This window comes from Nannobrachium achirus (genome assembly GCF_963921795.1).
Source record: "Nannobrachium achirus genome assembly, chromosome: 8".
NCBI classification, from domain to species: domain Eukaryota; kingdom Metazoa; phylum Chordata; class Actinopteri; order Myctophiformes; family Myctophidae; genus Nannobrachium; species Nannobrachium achirus.
The window spans coordinates 8,429,052-8,456,621 of record NC_137817.1 but is presented as its reverse complement, the minus strand read 5'-3'; the positions used below and the strand labels follow the sequence as shown (position 1 = coordinate 8,456,621).

At 43.8% G+C, this 27,570-nt stretch overlaps 1 protein-coding gene across 1 annotated transcript in view; it reads left to right on the top strand.

Annotated features, from left to right (window-relative positions):
* grm5b (glutamate receptor, metabotropic 5b) overlaps positions 1-27,570 on the top strand; it is a gene marked incomplete at both ends in the record, with an annotated part of 158,822 nt that overhangs the window by 6,835 nt on the left and 124,417 nt on the right. Inside the window, one exon of the mRNA XM_080731073.1 lies at positions 302-416. Coding sequence (XP_080587199.1) covers positions 302-416 — 115 coding nt within the window. The remainder of the gene's footprint in view (positions 1-301; positions 417-27,570) is intronic.

Genomic DNA, 27,570 nt, shown 5'->3' with positions numbered 1-27,570 from the left:
TTCATGTACATTTGTGTTTCCAGATATTTAACCACTTGAACCGTCAATACTTAATAAACTTGACCTTTCACTCTGTACTTAGTCTGCTCTTTTTCCCCTCTACACCAAACATCTTTGCCATGTTCACAACGCCTCGCAGCGTGAGGCGTTATCACACAAAGATTTGGAGGACCCCCTGTAGTAACTCTGAGGACCCCCTGTTGAAGACACCTGCTCTATAGGCTATTCATGTAGTTTTTCTGATGCCATTCCAGAGTCTGTACAAGTACTTCATGATGCCATACTTCTGCTGCCATTCCAGAGTCTGTATAAGTACTTCATGCGGGTGGTGCCGTCGGACGCGCAGCAGGCCAGAGCCATGGTGGACATCGTGAAGAGGTACAACTGGAGCTACGTGTCAGCCATCCACACTGAAGGTACACCACCAACAACACATACAACACCATAATGGGCGATATGGTGATAAATATCGCTGAGAGGACACCATGTCTCAGCAATATGCCTTTTCAGAGATATCATGATACAATGAGGGAGCCTTGTAAAAAAATCCTGTTGAGTTGTTAATACAGACATTCATTGCAGAATTCATTTAAACCTGCATTTTGGTCTAAATCAGTAGTTCTCAAACTCTAAAGGTCTCCCCTTAACTCTGACAGTATACAAATGAAACCCATTTGGTTTCACATCAGACATGTGGTCCTCTACGGCAGTGGTTCTCAAACTTTTTTGGGCTTCAGTACCCCCCTTTTCCTGATTGCTGAATCCAAGTGCCCCCTTTAATCGACAACACCATTTTGACTAGAAAATACTGGCATCAAAAGTCCAGTTGTTATGTCAATATGTTAAAATAAAGTGAGTAGACGGTTTTCTATTGAGTAACAGTACAATTCATACTTAATTTGGTTTAAAGTTTTATGGAGTAGCACTTTCACATATATTTGTCAATGTTTTATTATTAAACATAACAGTAAAATAAAGGTTTCCATTTTCTTCCAAGTACCCCCTGTAGTCAGGGGCATCACAAGGGGTAGGAAAGTGGGACTGAGTTACCAGGGCCCAAGGTGGAGGGGCCCTAGTAACTTTAGCTATTGAAAAATAGCAGATATACAAGCTCACAGCGCGGCACCGAGTGCCGCGCTGCGAGCTTGTAGATCTGCTATTTTTTTTAAAGTCGTGAAAATGTTTGCAAATCTTTGAATATGTATTTTTTTAAGCGAACATTTTACTCAAATTTTGCTTCTGGGGGGGTTCCTGGAACGAAATATTTTGAGATGGGGGTCTGTGGCCAAATACATATCATCTTCGGGGTCCTTAACATGTAAACGTTTGAGCACCACTGACAGGAACATAAGTTTCTTGCACAAATCTTTCACGATTTTTCAAAAATAGCAGATCTACAAGCTCGCAGCGCGGCACTTGGTGCCGCGCTGTGAGCTTGTATATCTGCTATTTTTCAATAGTTAACATTCATGGGGGGCCCGCAGTGAATGCTTGTACCCAGGGCCCAGAGTTTGGTGTGACGCCCCTGCCTGTAGTACCTCTGTAGGGGTACACGTATCCCCATTTGAGAAACACTGCTCTACGGGGACCTACCATGGGTCACAGACAAAGCCAGAGAGATAAGGAAGAGGCTGGCAGGGCACTGTGTCAGGCACCCGGAACTACTGGCAAGCAAACTGACACTATAGGAGAGAGATAAGAGACTGTGGAGGGCAGTGATTCAGAAGTCGAAGAGTTGGTGTTGGTCAGACTGCAGTCTTGCATCGCATGTGACACCAGGACACAGCAGAGAATGGTCATGGTGCGATGGCATGGACGCCTGATTATGGATCCCACTGGGAAAGATGGATGGAAACGGCATAGAGCGCTCGTTTTCAGTTATTGTCCACGACATTGCAAGCGGCGCGAAGGCCAGCGGACCTTGGTCCTGCTCTTCGCGCCCCAGCGCCGCAGGCGCGAGTGCCCGCGAAGAGCGGGCCACGCGAGTTACGAAGCCGTGGTGAATGCAATCGTTCTATTTTACGGCCTGGGCAAGCGCACGATAAACGCAATGATAATTGGGTTTTGGTGCACCTCGCGCGGTCCAAGTGACTACAACGGAGCGCTCCCTACGTCCGGTTCAGCCAATCACAAGCTTCGAAAATGAGTCCGGGGTGTGGTTATCCATCTTTCCCAGTGGGATCCATAATCACGCGTCATGGACTGGCCAACACCAGGGACATGCTGGGCCCCTGATTTAGCCCGGGAAAAAGAGTTGGAGAGGCCCTCATTGCGCGCTATAGAGAGAGATCTCTCTCTATAGCACTGCTGCTACTTTGCCATTTCAGATCATGACAAGTGGGCCAATTACATGAGTTATATTTCGTCGTTGTCGGGTGGAAACCTTGTATGTCCAAAACCGTTAGTTTTGTATTTATCATTTTAAAAATGATTTAAACTAGTGAAAACAGCCGATCTACAAGCACACAACGCCTCGCACCGCGAGGCGTTGTGTGCTTGTACATCTGCTGTTTTCACTACTTTTGTGCGACGGCCTTGTATGATGAAGCAGGGCATTACTTTGTGAAAAAATTTACAAATTTGAAACTTGGGAGATACGAGGTTTCTGCCCGACAGTGACGATTTACTTTGTTGGCCGCACAGCCCCCAAAATGGAACGAAGGCTGACATTTTATTTTATTTTTTTCCTAATGGCCGTCCTGGACCGGCCGGGAATGAACCGTCCGTTCGGGAGTTGTCCCGCTTTTCCCAATGGCCAGCACGTCCCTGCCCAACACATCAAACATGTTGAATTCCGAGGGCACTCGGTGGTGCTGTGGTAAAGTACCAGCCCACCACCATGGAGTCTGGGGGTTTGAATCCACCGGTGCATCCGGCTTTGCAGAGCGTCTGTCTATTCGAACACATGTTCGACACAACCATGTTCGGGGCAGGGAGGGTGATATTTGCCACTACGTACTCCTACAGGCTGGGGCTGCACCTGTCAGCAGGGAATGTTGGGCTGGAGGAGTAGGACCAAAGTTCAAGGTTGTACTTTATTGTTAGGTCTTTTGTACAGGTACATAAGAGTAAAACTTGTTTTGTTTTGGCATCCTTCAGACAATGCAGTGGTATATCTAAAATAACTGCGAACAATATAATAACAGCAAACCACATCTAATAATTATAAGAATTATCTAAAAGGGGTAATAATAATAATAAGACGTAGAAAGATGAGAAAAGAAAGAGTGCAAAAAGGCAAAAGAGCAACGAGAAAAGAAAAGAGCTTCCTCAAATGTACTTTTACAAAGTTTGGCATATTCTATACGCCAACAGCATATTTTTCCAGTAGTTGCTAATGTACTGTACTTAACTTTTTTGTAAACATCTTCACAGTATGTTCTATGTGCAGGTTATTATATTCAACTTCACAGTATACGTTTATGAACAGTGGGTGCAATTCAACTTCAACTGGTTGCACCGTTGCGGCCCTCATCAAGTCACCTTTCGTCCAATGCGGCCCTCACCCCAAAATGAGTTTACCACCCCTGCTCTATATTCTCCCAGTGGGGGCTTCTCACTGGCAGGTGAGTCAGTATGGACACAACAGCAGTGACACCACACAGAAATGTGTGAGGGGAGGAATTATTAGAAGGAGCTAAAATTGGAGAGAAAAGGGGGTAAAAAATACATGTTGAACTACATGTTGACGGTGTGCGGAGAAAGCTCCAATCCTTCGCTTGCACACGGTGGAAGTGAACATGCGTGACTGTTCCAGTCAGCGCCAGTGTTGAAAGTTCACTTTCTATATGAACTAGTTCAAAGTTCATCGTTCATAATTCAGCTTTTTGAACTAAAAGTTCATGATTCCAAAAAGGAACTATTTTAGTTATTTTTTCCCATGTTTTTTTATTATTCTTTTCTTTCTCAATACGTTGCTTCAAGCTATTATTCGTACATTTTTTTTAATCCAATTTAACATTGAGGTGCCCACAATGTTTAGACATGTGTCCACTCCAGACTCTGTGATAACATACAGAGTGAATACAAAGACGAGGCGACCACGGGCGCGGCATGAACGAGCAAAAGAGCGCCGCTCATGAACGCCAGAATGAGCGCGTTCAACAACCACTTCATCAAGCGGAAATAAAGAACGGTCCGTTCACGTTCGCCCAAAATCGGAACGATTTCTTCAACGATTGTTCATTGAATGCGTTCGGGTAAAACACTGGTCAGCGCGAGAGAGAGGCACTTGTGTCTGTACCCTAAATCAGGCTTTATAGACTGCCTCTCTGCTGCTATTTCAAACTGTCTCTCTCCCTCTCTCTAACTCCCTTTAAAGGCTTAACCCATTAACTCTTGTACTCCCTTGACGAACGATCCTAATTTTCGTCTTTTCCCCAGCAGAGCGTGACTGAGCCCATGGGGGGAGGGGCGGGTGTCTCCCGTTCTCACAGCACCAGCAGCGCTGCGCTGAAATCTTGAGCAGACGTAAACAATAATTGCGGCGGAATCACTTTTCTGATCGTTTTTTTTTTTTTTCTTTTCTCTTTTTTTTCTTGTTTTTCGATTAGCTTCTGGATTTCTATGTCTACAGTGGGTGTAAACGAGGGACATACTTCAGCCTCTCCCATAGTAATGGCTGAGCCCCGGGCTGGCTGGTTCTTTTTTTTTTGCGGCTCTATGAGAGATACGCCTGTCTTTTACAGAAGATCGCGGTTGGAAATAATGGATGGATATTTTTCGGGGAACAGACTATAAAACGTCCTTAATTAGGCAGTAAAAGAGTTAAAATCGGGAAAGCCGGGCGCATGGTGAAATATATATCAATTTGGGGGTCCTTGGTCCGAAAACGTTTGAGAATTATAGGCTACTGATTTGCAAGGCATTTTTAGAATGGACCTCGGGCCTTAATGGGTTAAAGCTGTCTTGCTGTACAGAGCAGGCACGTGCACACATAGACATCAAAGGGGGCTTGAGCCCCTGCCCTTTTATCCGTCTTTAAAAAGTGCCCTCTCCAGACCATGAATGCAGTTTTTACTGTGGTGAAATAAATGTAAAATGCCCTCTTTCCATGCCATACCTGAAGGCAGCATTCAAAAGAAAAGCCTTGTCCAAACTCTCCTGAACTTGAATGCAGCATCTTATGTTGAAAAAATTGCCCTGTCTGTGTAGAAATCCATGCCGTTACGCCACATCTCAGTATTCACTTGATTATGCTTAGTTCAGCGTGGTATCAAGAACTGAAAATAGCCGACCTCCAAGCTGCGACGCGTTGTGAGCTTGGAGGTCTGCTATTTTCTAAGGACGGTCCGATCAGGTTTTTTGGAACCGATCACCGAGCACCGATCACAAAAGTTTGATCACCCGATACCAGAGATGGGGACTCGAGTTAAAGACTCGTCACTCGAGTCGAATCGAGTGACACTTTTGGCGACTCGTCACTCGACTCGGACTCGCCCCTCAAAAACTCGTGACTTGACTCGACTCGTGCTCATAAGACTCGTTAAGTTCACGAGTCTTATGAGCGGTGCTTAAAATAAAGATTGTTCACGACGTGAACAATCTTTATTTTAAGCACTATAATGCATGACAAGCACGACAAATATTGCCTTTCCTTCTCCTTTCTTCTTTCTTTCTTCTCTGTTGCGCGGCTGCGCGCCGCTGTGCTGCTGAGTGTTGCGCACGGAGACAGCGGCGACCGCGTTGTTTTTCCCAACGTACTTAAGCGCAACGGTGGGGGCCAGGAGCGCTTCGCTGTGTTCACTTGGACCGCGCGCAGCTCAGGGCCGTTGGGAAAACCGTAGTCTGTCTCGCAAAGCGTGGCAGACACAGCCGTCTGCATGGACCTTTCATCCTAAGATTTAAATATTAAAACGGCGAAATAAAACATATATGTTTAGCTCATCATCAGCTATTTTACTTCAGCTAACCTGGCATTTGTTCAATAATTGTATAAAATGATAGGATTATCTGTGAGAACCTGCTTATCTAACGTCGGGTTTCTCTCCAGAGCGCAGCCTCCTCTCGTAATAATATTAATAATGTTCCACTACCACCAGCTGCAGCTATATAGGTCTAATAGCTGAGCTCATTAACCCCTCGTAAGTTAACTTATTGTTTAAAGCAGTAACGTGAGGTTACCATGCCCAGTAGCCCTACTGTTACACTGCTAGAGGATTATTAAATTGTTTTTTGTATCTGTTGCGCTCGCACGTATAGGCTATAGTGCGTCTTTCCAATCTATATCTAGACGCCGACGCGCCATGACAAGGTGGATTAATAGCTTGCAACTCTGATTTTTTGGGAGCCTTATAGGCTAAACAATATAAGCCATAGTTGATTTTGAGAGGTTTATAGGCTGAACAATAAACCTACAGTAGCCTAGGCCTAGGCTGTTAGTTCAGTAGCAGCAGTAGGCAGGACAGCTGCTGCATGCAGCCTTTCAGAATAAGATTTAAATATTAAAACGGCGAAATAAAACACATATGTTTAGCTCATCATCAGCTATTCTACTTCAGTTAACGTGGCATTTGTTTAATAATTTGATAAGATAATAGGATTTTCCGTGAGACAGTGCTTTTCTAGCGTCGGGTTTTCACTTTTTTCTCCGGTGGGCTCTTCTCTTCATGATGTCAATTCCACCAGCTGCATCTACTAATTAACCCCACGTAATTATTGTTCAAAGCATTAACGTGAAGTTATGCCAAATATGCCCGTAATGTTACAGTTGTGCTGTCAGGATTCTTCACAGCACTGCAGTAACTTTAAAAAAGAAAAATAGCTTTTAAAAAAGCAGGAGGGGAGTGGAAATGAAAGGGGAAAAAAACTTTATGCTAAAGAAGTAAAAGAAAAGCTTTATTTTGGAATAAAGATTATGTTGAACCACGTTTATTTTTTTTTATTTATATCTTAACTAAAACTGCTATTGAAAATGATGCTGTATCAATGACTAAGTAATGTATCAATCCTGACATACTGTCTGTTTATATTAATACAGTAAAGGAGTGATCATGAATACAATCATGCACTTGCCAGTACAATTTAATTAATATAGTATATTAATTATACGCCGGCAACAAACGTTTACGACAGTGATGTAAAATGTATTCCCAGGTCCAATCCCCACTGAGAGTACACGTCGCTATGGTAACCAGTAGCGATACGTTTTACGGCAGTAACTGCAGTAAAGTGTTATGTTGCTTACTGTCCAGCTCTGACGGCTTCTTGAAATAGAAAAATTGTGATTGCTTCGCAATTCCTATTAAAAACAACATTTGAGTACTTGTCTAGCTCAAGCTGTCTTAGGAAAATGTCAGTACAGATAGCTACAAAGGTCTACAAAAAGGATTTAAGTGTCAAGCAAGCAACTGAAGTGTGGCTGGTTTTGGGATTATTTTATTCATTGGATGATGATCGGACGGCCGGGGACCCTGCTACTATTGGACATAACTGCATTGCTTCCAAGGAACTTTCACCGAGGAAGGAGAGGCAGGAGGTCTACTTCAGAGCTGTTTTCTGGGGGAAATGGATCCATTATTATTAATCGTGGAACATTTAACAGCCTCCGTAGCGTGATTGTGAGTACATACATGCATGTGTCTTTCCTAATTTAGCCTGCCATGGCTTCTGGCTGCTGCTGTAGCTGTATCTGTGAGTACCGGGTGATCATGATGCGCCATCTAACTTTTTCAGCTGGAGGCTAGATCATTATAAAAAATAATAAAAAAAGATATATATGTATATAAAGACTCGTAACTCGACTCGGACTCGCCACTTAAAGACTTGAGACTCGACTCGACTCGTCCCCCACGTCCCCCAGAGACTCGACACTCGACTCGGACTCCTCCCCCAAAGACTCTTGACTCGACTCGACTCGTGATCACGAGACTCGTGGGCATCTCTGCCCGATACCGATCAATCACCGATCCGATCAAGTTATTATTTATATATTATTTATAATTTTCTAAATGTTAATGTTTTAACTTTAATTCATTCATTCACTCATGAATTCATTTATATATTTGCCTTAGTTATTTACCAGCATTACTATGTATTTATTATCATAGCAGTAACTAATTATTCCTTCAGCACTGTGGAAATCAATACCCCAAAATGGCCTCAAGTGGGCATCCAAGAACTGACAAGAGCTGATGGTTGAGATCAGTCATATTAAAGACATGTTTATTAACAGACTGAAAAATAGAATAGCACTGTATAATACGGCTTTGATCGGATGCACCGATCCGATCAGATCGGTGAATTTACCTTTTGATCTAAACCACGATTATCGCCGATCACGCTTTGATCGGCCCGATCCGATCCATTGCCGATTGATCGGTAACATCTCTACTATTTTCAATACTTTCGCCAAAAGGCCCTTTTAGAAATGTCAGCCCCTGCCTCTCTAACATTCTCTGCACGTCCCTGGTACAGAGCAGAATGTACAGTTTAGCCGCTACCTCAGGGTGAACGATGTGCCGTATTCATCAAGAGGTTATCGGGCCGGGTGACATCCAGGGGACGTAAACAAGTGTCATCTATCTCTCCACGCGCAACATCCACTAAGTGACATTTATCTCCCTTCACGTGCAGCATCCTTTAGGCTGCTCTCTCTCTCTCTCTCTCTCTCTCTCTCTCTCTCTCTCTCTCTGTCTGTCTCTCTCTCTCTCTCTCTCTCTCTCTCTCTCTCTCTCTCTCTGCAGTGTGTAGTACTTTGTAGCGAGCAGCGGTCCCTGCTTGTAGCAGCTGTGTTAGATGTGGCTGATAGTGAGGCAGGCGCCAGGACTAGAGGACAATGCTGCAACAACACTCTCTCAGTGTGTGTGTGTGTGTGTGTGTGTGTGTGTGTGTGTGTGTGAGGGCTAGAAAAGACGAGGCGACCGCGGGCACGGCACGAACGAGCAAAAGAGCGCCGCTCATGAACGCCAGAATGAGCGCGTTCATCAACCACTTCATCAAGCGGAAATAAAGAACGGTCCGTTCACGTTCGCCCAAAATATGAACGATTTCGTGAACGATTGTTCATTGGACATGTGTGTGTGTGTGCGTGTGCGTGTGGGTGTGTGTCTGTGTGCGTGTGCGTGTGCGTGTGCGTGTGGGTGTGCGTGTGCGTGTGCGTGTGTGTGTGTCTGTGGGCAGGTGAGTGTGCCGCATGACTGTGCAAAATTGTGTAAACATGTGTGACTGTATGCGGTACAGAATGTGTATGCGCACAGTGCACACGCATGTGTGTGTGTGTGTGTGTGTGTGTGTGTGTGTGTGTGTGTGTGTGTGTGTGTGTGTGTGTGTGTGTGTGTGTGTGTGTGTGTGTGTGTGTGAGAGAGAGAGAGAGAGAGATAGAGAGGACAGGACAGAGAAGGACTGAAGATAAATCATATTTGAACGTATAATTATTACATAATTGCCAAATCACAGTTATTTTAGATAATCACAATTATTCTTGCATGATGGTCAAAATTGTTTCCATTTGTCTGTATGAACTTGACAAAAAAGCCTTTAGATTGGCTATTTCCGCCATGACTTTTGCAATGATCAAATTATTGAATATGTTCTGTTTTGCCATTATAATTGTGTTCCTTTTGTTCGTTTACAAAGCCTAACAGACAAACACAAATGTAATTTTCTATTTCTTCAGTTTTTATGTTAATTTTGTCGAAAACACAGTTAAATGGTTGATTATTTGTATTGACAATAATTAATCGTCAATAACATGTCATTTTTGTGACATGTTTGACGTGTGCTCTAACAGTGAGCAGGTAGACGTGTGTGTGTGTGTGTGTGTGTGGGCACGCGTGCGCACGCGTGTGACAGCAATGATTCAGCCTCACCGCCAGAGGTGTCACACCAAATTCTGGGCCCTGGGTACAAGGATTCACTCACATTTTGTGCTTTAACTATTGAAAAATAGCAGATATACAAGCTCAAAGCGAGCTTGTAGATCTGCTATTTTCTAAAAGTCTTTGAATATTTCAAATCCTTCTAAGGTTTTTTTTTCGAAAAACCTATGTTTCTATGTAAGTGGTGCTCAAACCTTTTCATCTGAAGGACCTACAGAATGATGTATTTGGCCACGGACCCCCATCTCAAAATATTTTGTTCCAGGGACCCCCCAGAAGCAAAATTTTAGTTACAAATGTTTGCTACAAGCTCGTAGCACGACACTCGGTGCCGCGCTGTGAGCTTGTATATCTGCTATTTTTCAATAGCTAAAGTATAAAATAATTAAGGCCCCTCCATCTTGGGCCCTAGTAACTCAGTCCCACTTTCCCCCCCTTGTGACGCCCCTGCTCACAAGCTGAAGTGACCTTGAAAGGCGCTCCTCAAGGTCGAACGCAGATCTATGGAACTGAGCACAATCACAATGTGTGCCGGCGGGCTCACGCGTGTTTGCGTGCATAGGAGGGTGGGGGTGTCAGTCAGTCACCCAGGAGCATGGCAGAGAGAGAGAGAGAGAGAGAAGGCAGGAAGCGAAGAATGGAGATGAATTTGGGTGGGGGAGGCGGGGGGAGGGAGAGAGAGAGAGAGAGAGAGAGAGGGAGAGAGAGCAAGAGAGAGAAAGAGAGAGAGAGAGAGACAGACAGAGAGAGTCGGAGAGAGGCACTTGTATGTGGCACAAAACATGCATGGTTATTATAGAATGCCATATTTTTCTTTAGTCAAATGCAGGCATGTGCACACATAGACATCACAGGGGACTCGAGCCCCTGCCCTTTTACTCGTATGTAAAAAGTTCCCTCTCCAGACCATGAATGCAGTTTTCACTATGGTGAAAGAAATGCAAATGCCCTCTTTCCATGCCATACCTGAAGGCAGCATTCAAGAGAACTGCCTTGTCCAAACTCTCCTGAACTGGAATGCAGCATCTTATGTTGAAATCAAGAAATGTGTAGAAATCAAGCATCGAAAATAGCCGACCTCAAAGCTCACAACGCGTCGCAGCGTGACGTGTTGTGAGCTTGGAGGTCTGCTATTTTCGATATTTCCACCAAAAGGCCCTTTTAGAAGTTTCAGCCCCTGCCTCTCTAGCATTCTCTGCACGTCCCTGGTCAAATGTATGTAAAAGAGAAAGAGCTCGTATGGTGCCTGCCCACCACTGCAGAGGTTGTGGGTGCGAATCCACCGTGGAGCATCCGGCTCTTCCGGCATGCAAGCCCCCGGAACATTGTCCCTGTCGGGTTGCAACCTCATATGTCCAAAACTGTTACTTCAAAAGGTAGCAGATCTACAAGCTCGCAACACGGTGTGAAGCGACACATTCTGATACGTTTGATACTTTTGCTGCTCTTGCTGTAGTATGAGTAGAGCGTTCATTTTAAGAAAAAGTTTAACATTTATATCGTCATTATCGGCTGAAGCCTCGTGTCTCCAAGTTTCACATTTGTAATTTCTTTTTCGCAAAGCAAAGCCCTGCTTCATCAGACAAGGCCGTCGCCCAAAAGTAGTGAAAACAGCAGATCTACAAGCACACAACGCCTCGCGGTGCGAGGCGTTGTGTGCTTGTAGATCGGCTGTTTTCACTAGTTTGAATCATTTTTAAAATGATTAATACAAAACAAACAGTTTTGGACAAACAAGGTTTCTGCCAGACAGTGACGATATACAGTAAGAGGTGTCTTAGATAGGAGGTTGTCTGCCCGACAGCAAAGACATAGCAGAAATGTACAAACAGCTTTTTGGATGTGGCACGATTTTCCTGTTTGCGCGGTTATTGGAATTGGCTGCACAGAGCAGACGTATAAAAATGCATCACATTGTGTACTGATGTCTGTTTTACGGGCCCATGGCAGCATAGTTTATCCTGCATTTCCCGACGAGTCGCTATTGGAGATGGAAGGTATTTGCAGGCTTTAAGGATGCAGGCTATTGCTGTGTGTGTGTGTGTGCGTGCGTGCGTGTGTGCGTGCGTGCGTGCGTGCGTGCGTGTGCGTGTGTGCGTTTGTGACAGTGATGTGCTTGGGAACAGATTCCAGTAAGGCAGTAATGGCAGGCAGCTCGGGCAGGCAGAGAGAGAGGACTCACGTTCGCGGCTCAATTCAATTCTGTCCAATTTAATCCAATTGCCTTCCTGGACATTTGACATGATGTTGGCAAAGCAACACCAGCGAGAGAGAGAGAGATTGATCAAAACCTCGAGACGTGAAGTTATTTCTCTCTCTCTCTCTCTCTCTCTCTCTCTCTCTCTCTCTCTCTCTCTCTCTCTCTCTCTCTCTCTATCTTTCCACGAGCCATAGGAATGGGGCTCAGGAGTGTGTAACGATATACTGTAGTAACTGAATCGAAAAATCATTTTTATTTGCAATGATTTACTATTATCGATATGCAAAAGCATATATCGTACCGTTTTGGCTTTGTATGGTATTGCTATTGTTTTGCAGTGCAAATAATTGATTGTATGGAAACTAAGTATTTGTGCCTTGTATTTAGCAATTTTAAGAAGGAAAATTAAAAAGAGGGGGTTAATTACTTTTCCATTCCATATAGCTACTCTTGGTCTATCGATAAATGTGTGTAATCTCTGTGTTCATGTCAAGGTGTGGGTTCGTCGATATGTGTTGAAATATAATGTCCATGTATTTGCTAAAGAATCACAGTGTTTACTTATTTATATCCATAATAATAGATATGTCCCTTACAAACATGCACTAATGACACGTTTCACACAGATTTAATTGCTTTGCTAAATTGTTACTAGATTGATTTCACATAATTGAATCGAATCGTATCGCCATGACCAATATCGTCCATGTACCACCATATTGTCAACCATGTATCGTGATGCGTATCGTATCATTGTTAAAATGTATTGTTACACCCCTATACTCAGGAGGTATGGACCCTGTGCTCGCACAGACTGGGCTGTTAAAGGCACGGCTCAGGGTAGCATAGGTAACATTCCTACTTGATGGTGGACAATCTGGAGGCGTTCTGTGTAAAGTGGGCATAAGGGGAGAGTATTGTGTTTACTGTCTGTGGGGGATGATGATGATGAAATGCTCTTCTCTTTCTCATCTGGGTTTGGAGTCTGGTTGTGTTTCAGTTTTTTTCTTTGTTTTTGCATATAAGGCATGTTGTTGAGGTCCTGGTTATGGTCTGTATTGTGTTGATAGTGCAGTGCTTGATAAAGGACCTCTTCAAATCAAATACATTTAATTCTCTGTCTCTCGCATGCACGCACGCACGCACGCACGCACGCACGCACGCACGCACGCATGTTCATCTATCTACAGGGAAATTGTAGATCTTGATGCAGAAATCAGAATCATCTTTATTGTCTCATCACAGGTTTACAGTTGTAAAAAAGTGGGTGAAAGGTTCTCCCTCTCTCATAGCTACAATTAGACAGTAGCTATGCCCCTCCCAAAAAGCGTTTGTCCAATGCTAGCTTAGAATAACTTCCTGCTTGCCAAGGTTTGCCTTGGCAACAGCCTTGGCAAGCTGCCGGTTGCTAAGCTAGCATTGGACAAAAGCTTTTAGGGGAGGGGCATAGCTACTGGCTAATTGTTCTCAAATTGATCATGTCAAGTTTGTCAGGCCAAATTAATATGGTGGCCATGGACAGTTTGTGCCAATTAAGGACTATGGCTGCACTATATATCAAAAGTGTATTGTCATCGCACCATCAACATGCTCAATAAACATTGCAAAAGCTGGTGGTATAGCCTACTGAATATTCATTGTGAATAGCAGCTGTACAGCCATGTGCAATGTTTTCACTAAACCCATGTTGTTGGTTTCTTGTTCTTCTTTGTTCAGTGTGTGCATAAAGTAGGCTATTCATTATCTGGGTTCTATGTTAATTTAATTATCTGGTCTGTCTATGTTCTATATGGCAGGCAGACAGGGAGGGAGGCAGGCCCCCAGGGGTCCCCGGCAAAAGTAGTTAACATAGCATTACAATCATTTGAACCACTTTATCAATTTTTATGTTATGGCTATAAAAAATAGGTAAAAAAAAAACAGATCTACAAGCTCACAGAGTGTCACTTTGTTTGTTGGCACGAAACATTTTAAGATGGGGGTCTGCGGCCAAATATATTTTGGGGGTCCTTGGCATCAAGCAGTTTAAGAAGCACTCATTTACCGAGGCACCACTGAGTCGCACCAAATCCTGGGCCCTGGGTACTTTAGCTATTGAAAAATAGCAGATCTACAAGCTCACAGCGCGGCACCGAGTGCCACGCTTGCGAGCTTGTAGATCTGCTATTTTTGAAAAAGTTTTATTTAAGTTAGTATTTCTTTCTTTTTCCTACCGCCATAATAAAAAAATAGCTGACCTTTTTTTTCAAAACATATTTGTGGACTTTCAAGATTTGTATTTGAGGACGACAGCTCTGTAAGCTTAAACTTTATGTCGGTTTGTTTACTGTTGAGTGAGAAAACAACATTGCACCTTAATTTAATCATCTGGGGACCCCCCCAAAATAATTTGGGGGTCCACCCTCAGGTTGAGAACCACTGAGATAGATGACACACAGACAGACAGACAGACAGACAGACAGACTGGGAATGATGATATCAGTGCACTATTCCACTGAGGAAACTCGGTCTCGTTCCTGTGTGATAGAATGTGTGTCACTAAGTGAATGGTAAGTTGGCCACTGGCGTGTGCCTCCCCATCACAGCACCCACTTCCTTCGCCAGAGGAAAGTGGGTGACCTGGAATACATGCTAATGAAGGGGTGTACAGTACACACACACACACACACACAGAGCAAAGTACACCGTATAGGATTCCCCACCTAGTAGTTCTATTGTCTCTGCTGTTTGTATGTGTTGCACAGGGACGTGCAGAGAATGTTAGAGAGGCAGGGGCTGACATTTCTAAAAGGGCCTTTTGGTGAAAATATCGAAAATAGCCGACCTCCAAGCTCACACCGCGTCGCAGCGGTGCGTGATACCACATTGAACTAAGCAAGCATTATCAAGTCAATACTGGCGATGTGGCGCAACGGCATGGATTTCTACACAGTGAGGGCAATTCTTCCAACATAAGATGCTGCATTCATAAGTTCAGAGAGTTTGGACAAGACAATTCTCTTGAATGCTGCCTTCAGGTATGGCATGGAAAGAGGGGCATTTGCATTTCTTTCCCCATAGTAAAAACTGCCTTCATGGTCTGGAGAGGGCACTTTTTCCAAACAGATAAAAGGGCAGGGGCTCAAGCCCCCTTTGATGTCTATGTGTGCACATGGCTGGTGTTGCACAACTCTCCTCTGTCAAGTCGAGGTTTATTCTTGTCCCTAATTTGCATCATCACCTCCCCAGCCAAATCCTGAGTGTTCATTTAAACCGTCACCGACGCCTGCGATTTTCTGACGATACTGTAGCGACAAATTGACGCCATTCCGAGCTTCGGAAAGACGGTCTTGTGCACCTCCTCCAGATGTCCTGACTTTCCGAACTAATTAGTCCTTTAAAGCTATACTGTGTAAGTTGCTAAACTAGTGGTCAGTAGCGGTATTGCTTTTTTCGGACGTTTTTCGCCCGGAGTCGTCGTGGACCACCGCCGCGGACCACCGGAGCGGCGCCGCAAACCACCGCGACGATACGAATCCGTGGAGGGGTAGAACCATGGTAGAACATAATTTTCGGGCCAGGATTTGGGGATTAAGAGGTTAAGAATCCTTCACCATGGTAAACACTGTAGCTGAGGGAAGCTACTTCCTGAAGATACCGCAGATAGGCCTGTGATTGGCCGGTAGTGTACCATGTGTTTATGATCCGCGATATGATTGGCCAACGTATACACAACGTATACAGATGATGCAGATGACGTCATTTTGCTGCGAAATTCTCCCCCCCTCACGGCTCATAGAAAACATATAAAGAGAAGGCTTTAGAAGCTGAAATTAACCGAGTAGGGGTTCTAAAACTTTAGCGATTTAACAGTTAGGACAATTTTAAGATTTGTTTTATAAAAAAAGTTACATGGTATAACTTTAAAGAGGCGGTGCCATCATTTTCTACTTTTCTCTGTTTTGTATGTGTCTATGGAGTTGACATTACTCTAATAGACCCCCAGCTGTGGTTTTAATGTGCAGGTTTGTCTTCCCTGTGTATTTTTGGTTACTTCCTGAAAGCTGAAAGCCTCTGAGTCAAAAGGCCCTATCAAAAAACACTGATTTAATGACATCATAAGATAATGCCCTCCCCTTTTACCATACACCCAACACTGGGTGTGGCAAACTTCAGCTGGGTCACCACCCACCTGACAACCAGGCATACTTAATGAACTGGTGGGTGTGGCCACATAAAAACCTAATTTTAACTCTTTCTCTACACTTTTTGAGGAAAAGATCTTCCTCCTAGAATAATTATAATACCTGATGATCATGTTTTAGGGGGGGGGGGGGGGGGGGGGGAATCCTGGCACCTAGGGGTGTAACGATATAGAAACTGAATCGAAAAATCGATTTTAATTTTCAATGATCTAATATATCGTTTGCAAAAGCAAAATATTGTGCCGTTTTGGCTTTGTATCGTATCGTTTTAAAATGCAAATAATTGATTGTATGGAAACTAAGTATTTGTGCCTTGTATTTGGCAATTTTTAGAGGGAAATTTACCTTTCCATTCCATATAGCTACTCTTGGTCTATCGATAAATGTGTGTAATCTCTGTGTTCATGTAAAAGTGGGTTTGTCCATATGTGTTGCAATATAATGTCCATGTATTTGCTAGATAATCACAGCGTTTACTTCCATAATAATGCATTTTTTACACGTTTTACACAAATTTCATTTCTTTGCTAAATAGTTACTCTATCGATTTTAAATCACTGAATCGAATCGTATCGTATTGCCATGAATGAACCAATATCGTCCATGTATCGTATCGTTAACCATGTATCATGACGCGTATCGTTAAAGATGGGGTGCCATGATTTTTTCCCCCTCTAAAACATGATTATCAACTATTATGATTATACTAGGAGGAAGATGTTTTCCAAAAAAGTGTACAGAAAGAGTTAAAATTAGGTTTTTATGTGGCCACACCCCCAGTTCATTAAGTATGCCTGGTTGTCATGGTGGGTGGTGACCCAGCTGAAGTTAGCCACACCCACAGTGTTCGGTGAATGGTAATTAGGGGAGGGGATGATTCTATGATGCAATTGTATCTGTGTTTTTGGACCGGCACTTTTGACCCACAAGGTGGCAGCCTCGAGGAAGAAACCCCAAATACAAAAGGAATACATAATTGTTCATAACAACCACACCAGGGGGTCTAATGAAGTACTGTCAACCTCCTAGACACATGAAAAACAGAAAAAGTACAAAACTATGGCGCCGCCTCTTTAAAATGTATCGTTACACCCCTAATGGCACCCCATCTTTTTAGCCTTTCCGAAGCGGAGTATTTCTGAGTACCATCTTCCGACCAAGACCACGTTCTGGAGGCCTTCAGCCCTCTGTGACTTGTTATTGTTATTGTTTCCCTGGGGCCAGATGTGTTTCCATTCTATCACAGGCCCTGCTCTCTGCCTGTCTGCTGAGACATCAATGGAAGAATACCCCCTCATTAGACCCCCGATCGATCTGTGTGGCCGCTTAGCACCGCAGAGACTGACAGAGAGAGAGAGAGAGAGAGAGAGAGAGAGAGGGAGAGACAGAGGGGGGAGAATAGAAGAATGGACTTCAAAGTCCCTGACAGTGGTGTAAAAAGTACTCAATTCTTTTACTTAAGTAAAAGTATCAATACTGCAATATGATAACTCTGTTACAAGTAAGGTGCCCTCCACACTACAGGCGGTTGCCGTCGGGGCTGCCGCTAGGATCAGCGGTGGCCGCACCGCGGTGAGACACAAACACACTCGCTCAGTGAGTAAACGCTGCGCGGTATTTCACAAAGATGAACACAATCCATCTCTCACCGCCCGCGTACGCATGCACAAACGAGCACGCTCGCGGGGATTTCACAGGATCGCGCCCGCTCGCCTCGCCGCCCCAAAACTTCGCTGCGAGACCAAAATAGCCGCCCCGCTTCCCATTGAAAATGAATTGCTAGGAGGCGGTGACCGTGCGTAGTGTGGAACCCCCTTTCAAGTCTGTAATTCAAAATGTACTTGAGTAAAAGTACAAAAGTATTGGCATCAAAATGTACTTAAGGTACCAAAAGTACTAAATGTTTGAAAATAGCAGATCTACAAGCTCACAACGCGTTGTGAGCTTGTAGATCGGCTATTTTCAAATAGCCTACGTATAAAATAGGGCTAAAGTGGAATGTTTTATAATATAATCTGTTATAAGTAACTAGTAACTGAAGTTTTCAAATAATTCTAGTGGAGTAAAAGTACAATATTGGGATCAGAGATGTAGTGGAGTAGAAGTAAAACTATTGAAAACTGGAAATACTCAAGTAAACTACATATCTCAAAATTGTACTGTACTTGAGTAAATCCACTTGGTTACTTTACACACTGCCGACCAGTGAGGTTGTAAAGAGAATGTGTGTATATTCTGTGTGCGTACGTGTGTGTGTGTGTGTGTGTGTGTGTGTGTGTGTGTGTGTGTGTGTGTGTGTGTGTGTGTGTGTGTGTGTGTGTGTGTGTGTGTGTGTGTGTGTGTGTGTGTGTGTGTGTGCGTGCGTGTGTGTGCGTGCGTGCATGCGCGTGTGCGTGTGCGCGTGCGCGTGTGCGGTCGGATCCCTTGTGTGTCTGTGCGGAGGAGAGAAGTGTAAAGTCCTGTAATTAGTGTCTCAGTGAGAGGAGGGGGAGACAGATGGCACAGAGCGCCCTTCAAGCACGCACGCACACACACACACACACATGCACACACACGCACACACACACACACACTTCTCTCTCTACCGTCCCTTGGAGGCAGTGAAATGCATCGTTACGTTTTACACAGAGGAGTAAAAAGTGTCCATATAGCGCGTGGCTCTGTCAGCCCGTCAGGTGAGATAAATTAAACAAACCTCACACACTCCTAAACTGCCAGCCGCAGCTGAGTGGGTAGAGCCAGGGGCGTCACAAGGGGTAGGAAAGTGGGACTGAGTTACTAGGGCCCAAGGTTGTGGAGGGGCCTTAATTATTTTATACTTTAGCTGTTGAAAAATAGCAGATATACAAGCTCACAGCGCGGCACCGAGTGCCGCGCTGCGAGCTTGTAGATCTGCTATTTTTGAAAAGTTGTGAAAATGTGTGAAAATCTTTGAATATATGTATTTTTTAAGCGAACATTTCTAACTAAAATTCTGCTTCTGGGGGGTCCCTGGAACTAAATATTTTGAGATGGGGGTCCGTGGCCAAATACATATCATCTTGGGGGTCCTTGACATAGGTTTCTTGCACACATTTTCAAGATTTTTCAAAAATAGCAGACAAGCTCGCAGCGCGGCACTTGGTGTACTCCTTGTACCCAGGGCCCAGAATTGGGTGTGACGCCCCTGGGTAGAGCATAGGCAGCAGGGCTGTGTTGCCAGATGTATGCACAGGGAAACAAGCGGCCAGGTTATCCCTATTAGGAAGCAAGAGAGACCAAAAAGGCAACTACACTTTCGAAACAAGCCCCTCCAAAACACACAACTAGCAACTACCAATATTTACGAGCCGAAAGCAGCAAGAGCCGCTGATACAAACGACCTACGGCCTGGTCGCGACTTAGGCCACGACTTGGAGGTCGTAGGTCCCGGTTCTGGAGGTTTTGCGCGATCTCGGTCGTAATTCAGCGACCTGGGAAGTCCGCGATCGAAACTCTACGCTTGCTAAGGGAAGGGACGCGAGTTTAGAAACTCTACGCTTGCTAAGGGAAGGAGCGCCGCGATCGAAACTCTACGCTTGCTAAGGGAAGGGACGCGAGTTTAGAAACTCTACGCTTGCTAAGGGAAGGAGCGCTCGTTTTCAACAGCGTCGGCAGGTTAGCTACTCAGTGTCGGCAGGTTAGGGTTAGGGTTAGGGTTAGGGTTAGGGTTAGGGTTAGGGTTAGAGTTGGGGTTAGGGTTAAGGTTAGGGTTAGAGTTAGAGTTGGGGTTAGGGTTAAGGATAGGTTTTGGTGCACCTCGCGCGGTCCAAGTGACTACAATGGAGCGCTTCCTACCTCCGGTTCAGCCAATCACAAGCTTCAAAAGGTTGAATAGCGCTGCTGCTCTAGAATATTCTGCAAAAAGACCTTTTAAATACGACCGCGGACTTCCCAGGTCGCTGAACAACGGCCCGATCGCGCAACAACGGCCCGGGGACGACCGAGGTGGCGCAACCACGGCCGGGGGTCGCGAAACTAGACCGGCCGCGACCTAACAAGTATGTACCGCGAACTACGACCTCCAGAACCGGGACCTACGACCTCCAGGTCGTGGCCTAGGTCGCGACCAGGCCGTAGGTCGTTCGTATCAGCGGCTGTCTCTCGCCGAAAGTCGCTTATAATAAACAGACATGGCAATACTGGGGTAGATCTGTACAATATATTGAACGTTTATCGCCATCGCAATGTCAACATGTGCAATGTGCATTTTGACAGACTTTTGCATGATACTGTATCATTTTACTTCTTTTCAGGCTTTTATCCGTTTCAACAGTGGACAGATATAAATTATGTTTTTGCTTAGATTCGCAGATTCGTACAGCTTTTTTTAAGGGGAGCAGTGAGACACTGTATTGCTGAGTTGGTGGTAAATATTCATTGTCGATAGCAGCTGTAGCCATGCAATGTTTTCACTAAAACCATGTTGTTAGAATTGAAATATAATCCTAATTTCTTTATTTTTTCACAGTTTGTGTATAGAATATGGCTATTCATTGGCTGGCTTCTATGTTACAAAACAAATACCGGTACTGTGTGTTAACTTAAAACTGTATTTGTTTACTTATCACAAGTCATATCGTCATCATTCAACAATGTTTGTCGCATATCACATGTTTTTCTAATATGGTGCAGCCCTAGAGAGACACACCTTTAATCACAAGGTCACAGGTGTATGTGTTCAAGTGTACCTGAGCGCCACACTTGAGTCCTCTCCCCTGCATCAGATAGATAGATAGATAGATAGATACCTTTATCATCCCAAGGGGGAAACTCAGTTGCCCAGTGGTAGCACAGCAGTATACAGTTATTTACAAAGTTACAGAGAAGTAAGAAAAAGCTAGGAAGAAACAAGAACAGTACTGTCTGTAACAGTAAAGAGAAGGTGCATCAAAAGAGGCGAATAATATATAAATATATATATACATAAAGTGTCTTAGGGCACAACTATCAAAATAGTACAGTGTCCACAGAGATCCAGAGTCCAAAGAGACCCTAGCAGTCAATGCTAGTTGGTGCAACAAGTATCTCACTGTCATTGTTAAACAAAGCAAAATACTCAGAAACTACTAACACAACCTAATAGTGCAATGTAAAAAATCAGTGCGAAAAAAACAAACAGCTCAAAGAAGAAGAAACTAGGAAGTGTATCACAGCCAGACGCACATGAGCACCCTCCCTGGAAGGTCCTTAGAGGTCAAAGTCAATACAGCTATAGTTCCGTAAGTCTAGGTTAGGAAGGAAGTCCTTGTCAATCGTCCATTATGTGTCTCGTTGTAAACTTAAGGGCAGCCGGTACAAAATACTTTCCTAGTCTCTCGCATCTCCGACCTGGGTAGGCAAAACGGTCGTTTCCTCTCTTACTCCAAACTCTAACTGGGTTTTGTTATTGATCACAAACGGCAATCAATAGGTAATAACAAGAAGCATGCTTATTAATGGTTACATTGCAAAATACAGGAGAGCATTGTGGATTGTGTTCAAGTGATCTACAGTCTGTGACAGTGAGTATTGTGGGGGCGGCCATAGCTAAATGGGTGTAGAGAGGCTAACCGGGAAACAGGATCACAGTTTAGTGGCCTTCTCCATCACTCCATCATCAAGGTTGCTAACCCCTCAGGCACGTGCACACATCAAAGGGGGCTTGAGCCCCTGTCCTTTTATCTGTCTGTAAAAAGTGCCCTCTCCAGACCATGAATGCAGTTTTTACTATGGTTAAAGAAATGTAAATGCCCGCTTTCCATGCCATACGTGAAGGCAGCATTCAAGAGTATTGTCTTGTCCAAACTCTCCTGAACTTGAATGCAGCTCTGTGTAGAAATCCATGCTGTTACGTCACATCTCCAGTATTGGAGATTATGCTTAGTTTAGTGTGGTATTAAGTACTGAAAATAGGCAACCTTGCAGCGCTGGTGTTGTGAGCTATTTTCAATATTTTCACCAAAAGGCCCTTTTAGAAATGTCAGCCCCTGCCTCTCGTACTAGTAGGCTGGTAAACAGCTTCTTTCCAGAAGCGCTATGATTTTTGAATAAGTAGCACTGATGCACAATTTATCCTAGTATTGTTTAAGGGTGTTGCATACTTTTTATTTACTTTTTTATACAATTGATTCACTGGGCCGATATGCTGATTGTACTCTTGTCTTATTCTTTAGTACTGTATTGTATGTGTTGTTTTGTTTCTGTGTGTGGCTTGTGAACAGGAATTCCAATGCATTTTATTTAAAATGTAAATGGTGAAATAAACTTGAAGATTCCATCCCAACACAGCAAGCACAGTCAGGACTTGGACCAATCAGTGACGTCTCGATTGGGGCCAGTTCACAGCCCATATGGGGATGATCTTGACGTTATTACCGGGACGTCATATGGACTTTTTTGTTTGACAGGATTTATGTTGGTTGAAATCAGGTGATATTCTAGGCCAGATAAATATCATAACTAGTTAGATATGTCCCAGAATATAACCTTATATGCTCATATTTCAACTAACAAGACAAACAATAACAATCCTGTCAAACAAAAACTCCATATGACGTCCTGGTAATGACCAGGTCCTGGCGTGCTTCCTGGGAAAGAACAAAGACCTGTAGGTACTGAGGATCAGAGTCAAATAATAAGGGAAGGGCTCCAGTCCATTGGTAAGAGGGGCTCACCATGTAAAAAATGAGATCACAGAACAAAGAGAAGCCCTTTGGCTTCAAGCACGCACACAAGCCAGCTAAGGATACCTTTTTTTAAGCCTTTAATGTCTACTGCAGTGGTTCCCAGCCTTTTTCCCCCCTTTTTTTCGGAGCCCCATCTTCGTGTGTCTGACAAAATCCGAGGCCCCCACATTTGTACACAGTGCAAATGTATTATTATTATTTTATTTTCAGAAATCCACTTAAGCGCCAGGGACGTGCAGAGAATGTTAGAGAGGCAGGGGCTGACATTTCTAAAAGGGCTTTTTGGTGAAAGTATAGAAAATAGCAGACCTCCAAGCTCACAACACGTCGCAGCTGGTCTTTGGACATGACTCTCTACCATCTGTGGACCGTATCAACTCATCACCTCTCCTCTCCTCTCCTCTCCTCTCCTCTCCTCTCCTCTCCTCTCCTCTCCTCTCCTCTCCTCTCCTCTGGCTAGATATGTCAGCTGCCATACCTTGGTTACAGGGGGAAAACATTCAATGTACTTCTTAAAATAAATTCATTATGCCTGTTGCTAAGATATGGCAACATGATGACTGGTGTCTTGTACGCGTGCGAAGGCGCGTGTTAAGACACCAGTCGTGTTGCCATACCTTAGCTTTTGCTGAACTGACGCCACTGCTCCTCTCCTCTCCTCTCCTCTCCTCTCCTCTCCTCTCCTCTCCTCTCCTCAGTGATGATTACATCTGTGTTGCGACATGTTACACCACACACCATGAAACATCAAACACACAAACTGCTCTCTCTCTCTCTCTCTCTCTCTCTCTCTCTCTCTCTCTCTCTCTCTCTCTCTCTCTCTCCAGCCCTCACATCAAGCGTTGTGCAGCAGTAATTGAATGTCAAACACAGAAAGGAGCTCCTCCCTCCACGCCCCACTTCACACATTCTGTGTCGCTCCGTCTCTGCCATCGTCACCTTCCATCCACTCTACACTGACCTTTCTTCTTCTTTTTCTTCTTTTTCTAAAGAATTACAATAGCAACGTGCAGGCATTTAGCAGACGCTCTTATCCAAGGTGACTTGCAATGTTATTTATTACTTAGCAGATGTTATTACTTTTTTTTGAGAACTCAGTATTGCACTGTATTATTGTCTCCACCAGCCGAAGGCATGGGGGAGAGTATGTTTTCCCCTTCGTCCGTCCGTGTGTCCGTCCGTGCGTGCGTGCGTGCGTGCGTCTGTCCGTGTGTCCTCGCAGTTTGTGTGCACCTAATCTCAGTCGCCGTTGGCCCGGTTGCTGCCAAAGTGAGCACACACATTCCCTGGATGCCAATCTAGAACCTCTGCCCTAAATTTTTCAAATGGGCCTTTTCTAGCGCCACCTAGTGGCCGATGTTCGCAAAACACATTTCTGTGCACTACTCTTACAGATTTTGTCGAAAAAATCCTACAAATCGGTAGGCAGTATCTCGATAGTCATGTGATCGACATGGATCTGTCCGATTTTGCATATTCCATCCTGATTGGCTAAGATTGGCTTCCAAAGTTGCAAATTGCAATTATCATGAAATCGCGCACACACGTTCCCACTAGGTCGAGGAAGAAATGCCACTTCAAATTTTTGAAATCAGCCTCATGGTGGCGCTATAACAGGCCGATTTGTGGTTTTACCTATAACTCCACCGATCAGTTTCAAACTTTGTAAGCGCACTCCCTAGAGGCCAAGGAAAAACCGTTTCCCTGCATTTTTCACATCAGCCTTTTATAGCGCCACCAGGAGGCCGACTTATGTAAGACACAATTTTTCTTATTATTCATTGAGATTTTATCCAAAAATCATGCAAATCGGTACACAGTATCTCTATAGTCATGTGATCAAGTCCGAACCGTCTGATATTTCATATTCCATCTTAATTGGCTAATATTGGGTTCCAAAGTTTGCAGGATTGCTCAGTTTTTGAACAAAATGCTTCAAATCATCAACGCAGCTTGCGATTACCGTGAAATTTGCCACACATGTTCCCACTATGTCAAGGAACAAATGCTACCCTTTTCACGTTGGCCTGTTATAGCGCCACCAGCAGGTAGACTTTAGCAAAACACATTTTTGGAACACAATGCCTCAAATCATGCATGCAGTGTCCGATTGCCATGAAAGGTCTAAGGTGAAGAACATATGCCAGCCTTTTTACATTGGCCTATTATATAGTAGTACCACCGCCTGGCCTGGTGGAGACCTGTGCTCGGAAGAGCACTGCTTCTAGTTCTTAATCAGACAGTAGAAGACAACGACAACAATGTTCAGAGTTATGTGGTTATATTTAGCCTAAAAGACGAAGACTAAAAGACTAAGACTATTCCCAAAAGACTTAGACTAAAATATTTTGATATTTAGTCAACTAAGACTATTCTAAATCAATTTCAGAAGACTAAGACAGGACTAAGACTAAATGGTGTGTTATTCAAAAGACTAAGACTAAGACTAAGACTAAATCAAAATTTGCTGAAAAAATGAACACTGCCAGTCAGGGCAGGAATTTCAGGGAGGCTCCTCAGTTTGGCCTTATGTGCCCCTCCAAAACATGCCATGTCCTGAGGCCGCAGTGGCCTTAATGCCCCAGCAGTTGACTGTACTACTTAAAGGGATATTCCACTTTCAAAAATGTTTTTGGTCATTTTATCGTCTAATCAGGCTTTTATGAACACCCTGAACAGTTTTTAATTTGCTTCATTCAATATTTAGATATTTGATGTAAATCTTATCAGGCCCTCCAGGCCCAGGGCCTCTCCACATACACACCCATTGTAACTTCAAACTCCATTTTAACCATGATAGATTCATTAAAAAAACACACATCATTTTTTCTGGTGACTCATAATACCCTCCTAATACGTGAGCAGACCGTGTTTTTTCAATAACTTTTTTCTTTCATTTTTAATAATTCTTTGGGGAAATGGAAAACATTAAATACAATATGAAAATAAATGAAAAAAGTTATTGAAAAAACACGGCCTGCTCACGTATTAGGATGGTATTATGAGTCACCAGAAAAAATAATGGGTGTTTTTAATAAATCTATCATGGTTAAAATGAAGTTTGAAGTTACAATGGGTTTGTATGGGGAGAGGCCCTAGAGGAGGAGGGCCAGATAACATTTACATCAAATATCTAAATATTGAAAGAAGCAAATTAAAAACTGTTCAGGGTGTTCATAAAAGCCTGATTAGACCATAAAATGACCAAAAGTTTTTTTGAAAGTGGAATATCCCTTTAAATACCAATTTATTTATTTCACAGCAGATAATCTACATATTAAATTTAACCCTTAAATTCAATTCATTTTATGGACTAAAATCTTGTTTTATTTGATGGCCTTGCAATTGGCCTTTGTGTCCTCAAAAATGGACACCAAAGGCCAAGTGGCCTTGCCCCTAAAATGTAGAAATTCCAGGCCTGCTGCCAGTGGTGTAGAACGTGTATACAGAACAAAGCTCCTCCTTCTCCACCCCCCCCCCCCCCCCTGCTCTCCTCTCTCCTTGTTTGCTCTTTCACACCCCCCCTCCCACCCTCTCCCCCCCTCCCCCCAGGGTGTTGTAGCAAACGCTAAACGCTAAATGTCAAACATGGAAAGGACCCGGGGCAGAGCGGGACATTGATACTCACACTCTGTCAGCCTGTAGGGATCTGAACACCACCCCTACACAACAACAACTACACACACACACATCACACACACACACACACACACACACACACACACACACACACACACACACACACACACACACACACACACACACACACACACACACACATGCTCGCCAGGGACGTGCAGAGAATGTTAGAGGGGCAGGGGCTGACATTTCTAATAGTGCCTTTTGGTGAAAACATCGGAAATAGCAGACGCAAAAGACACATTGTAGAACGGGTGCCCACACGTTTTTGACGTGAGATCTACTTTTAAAATGACTAGCTCAACATGATCTAACCATCCAAAATGTTTTAGCTGAGGGCTTTGGAATAGCAGCACTGGTGTTACATTTTAGACAAACACACTTACTGTAAGGGGGAAATAAATGGGAAATACTGGGGGAAATGTCTTCATCCCATTCTGTATGGAAATGGTAGGTTTTGGGGGTCTTTGTAATGCTACTGACTCTTGAACAAAGTATTACATTGGAGGTTTGCCTAGTTTAGAAGCCCTTCTTGATGTCATATTGACATATTCTTTTTATATTTGAATGATATATTTTTAGAGGCATGTCATGTGGTCTACCTGCACACCCTTGGTGATCTACTGGTAGATCACAATCTACCTTTTGGGCACCCCTGCTGTAGAATATCACGAAATATAATGAACACAAAAGGTTAGAATATGGAGATAAGAGGTGTCTCTGCCCGTTGCAACATTACAGCAACATAACATTTTGTTGGTGGTTCCGCACCATTTTCTTCCAGAAACTGTACTTCATCATCAGACTCTTCTCCTATGCACATCTCAGTCCTGGTGGGATGTGTTCGTGTGTCTAGGACACGATCGCTGAACAATTCCACACAGACCCAGTGATGTCATGTACATGGAGACTGCAGCAATATAAAAATGATAAAATGAAATGGAATGACATAAAAATGATAGAAAACTGTTGCATCACTGCAAACACACACACACACACACAAGCACACACACACGCACGCACGCACGCACGTGCACGTGCAC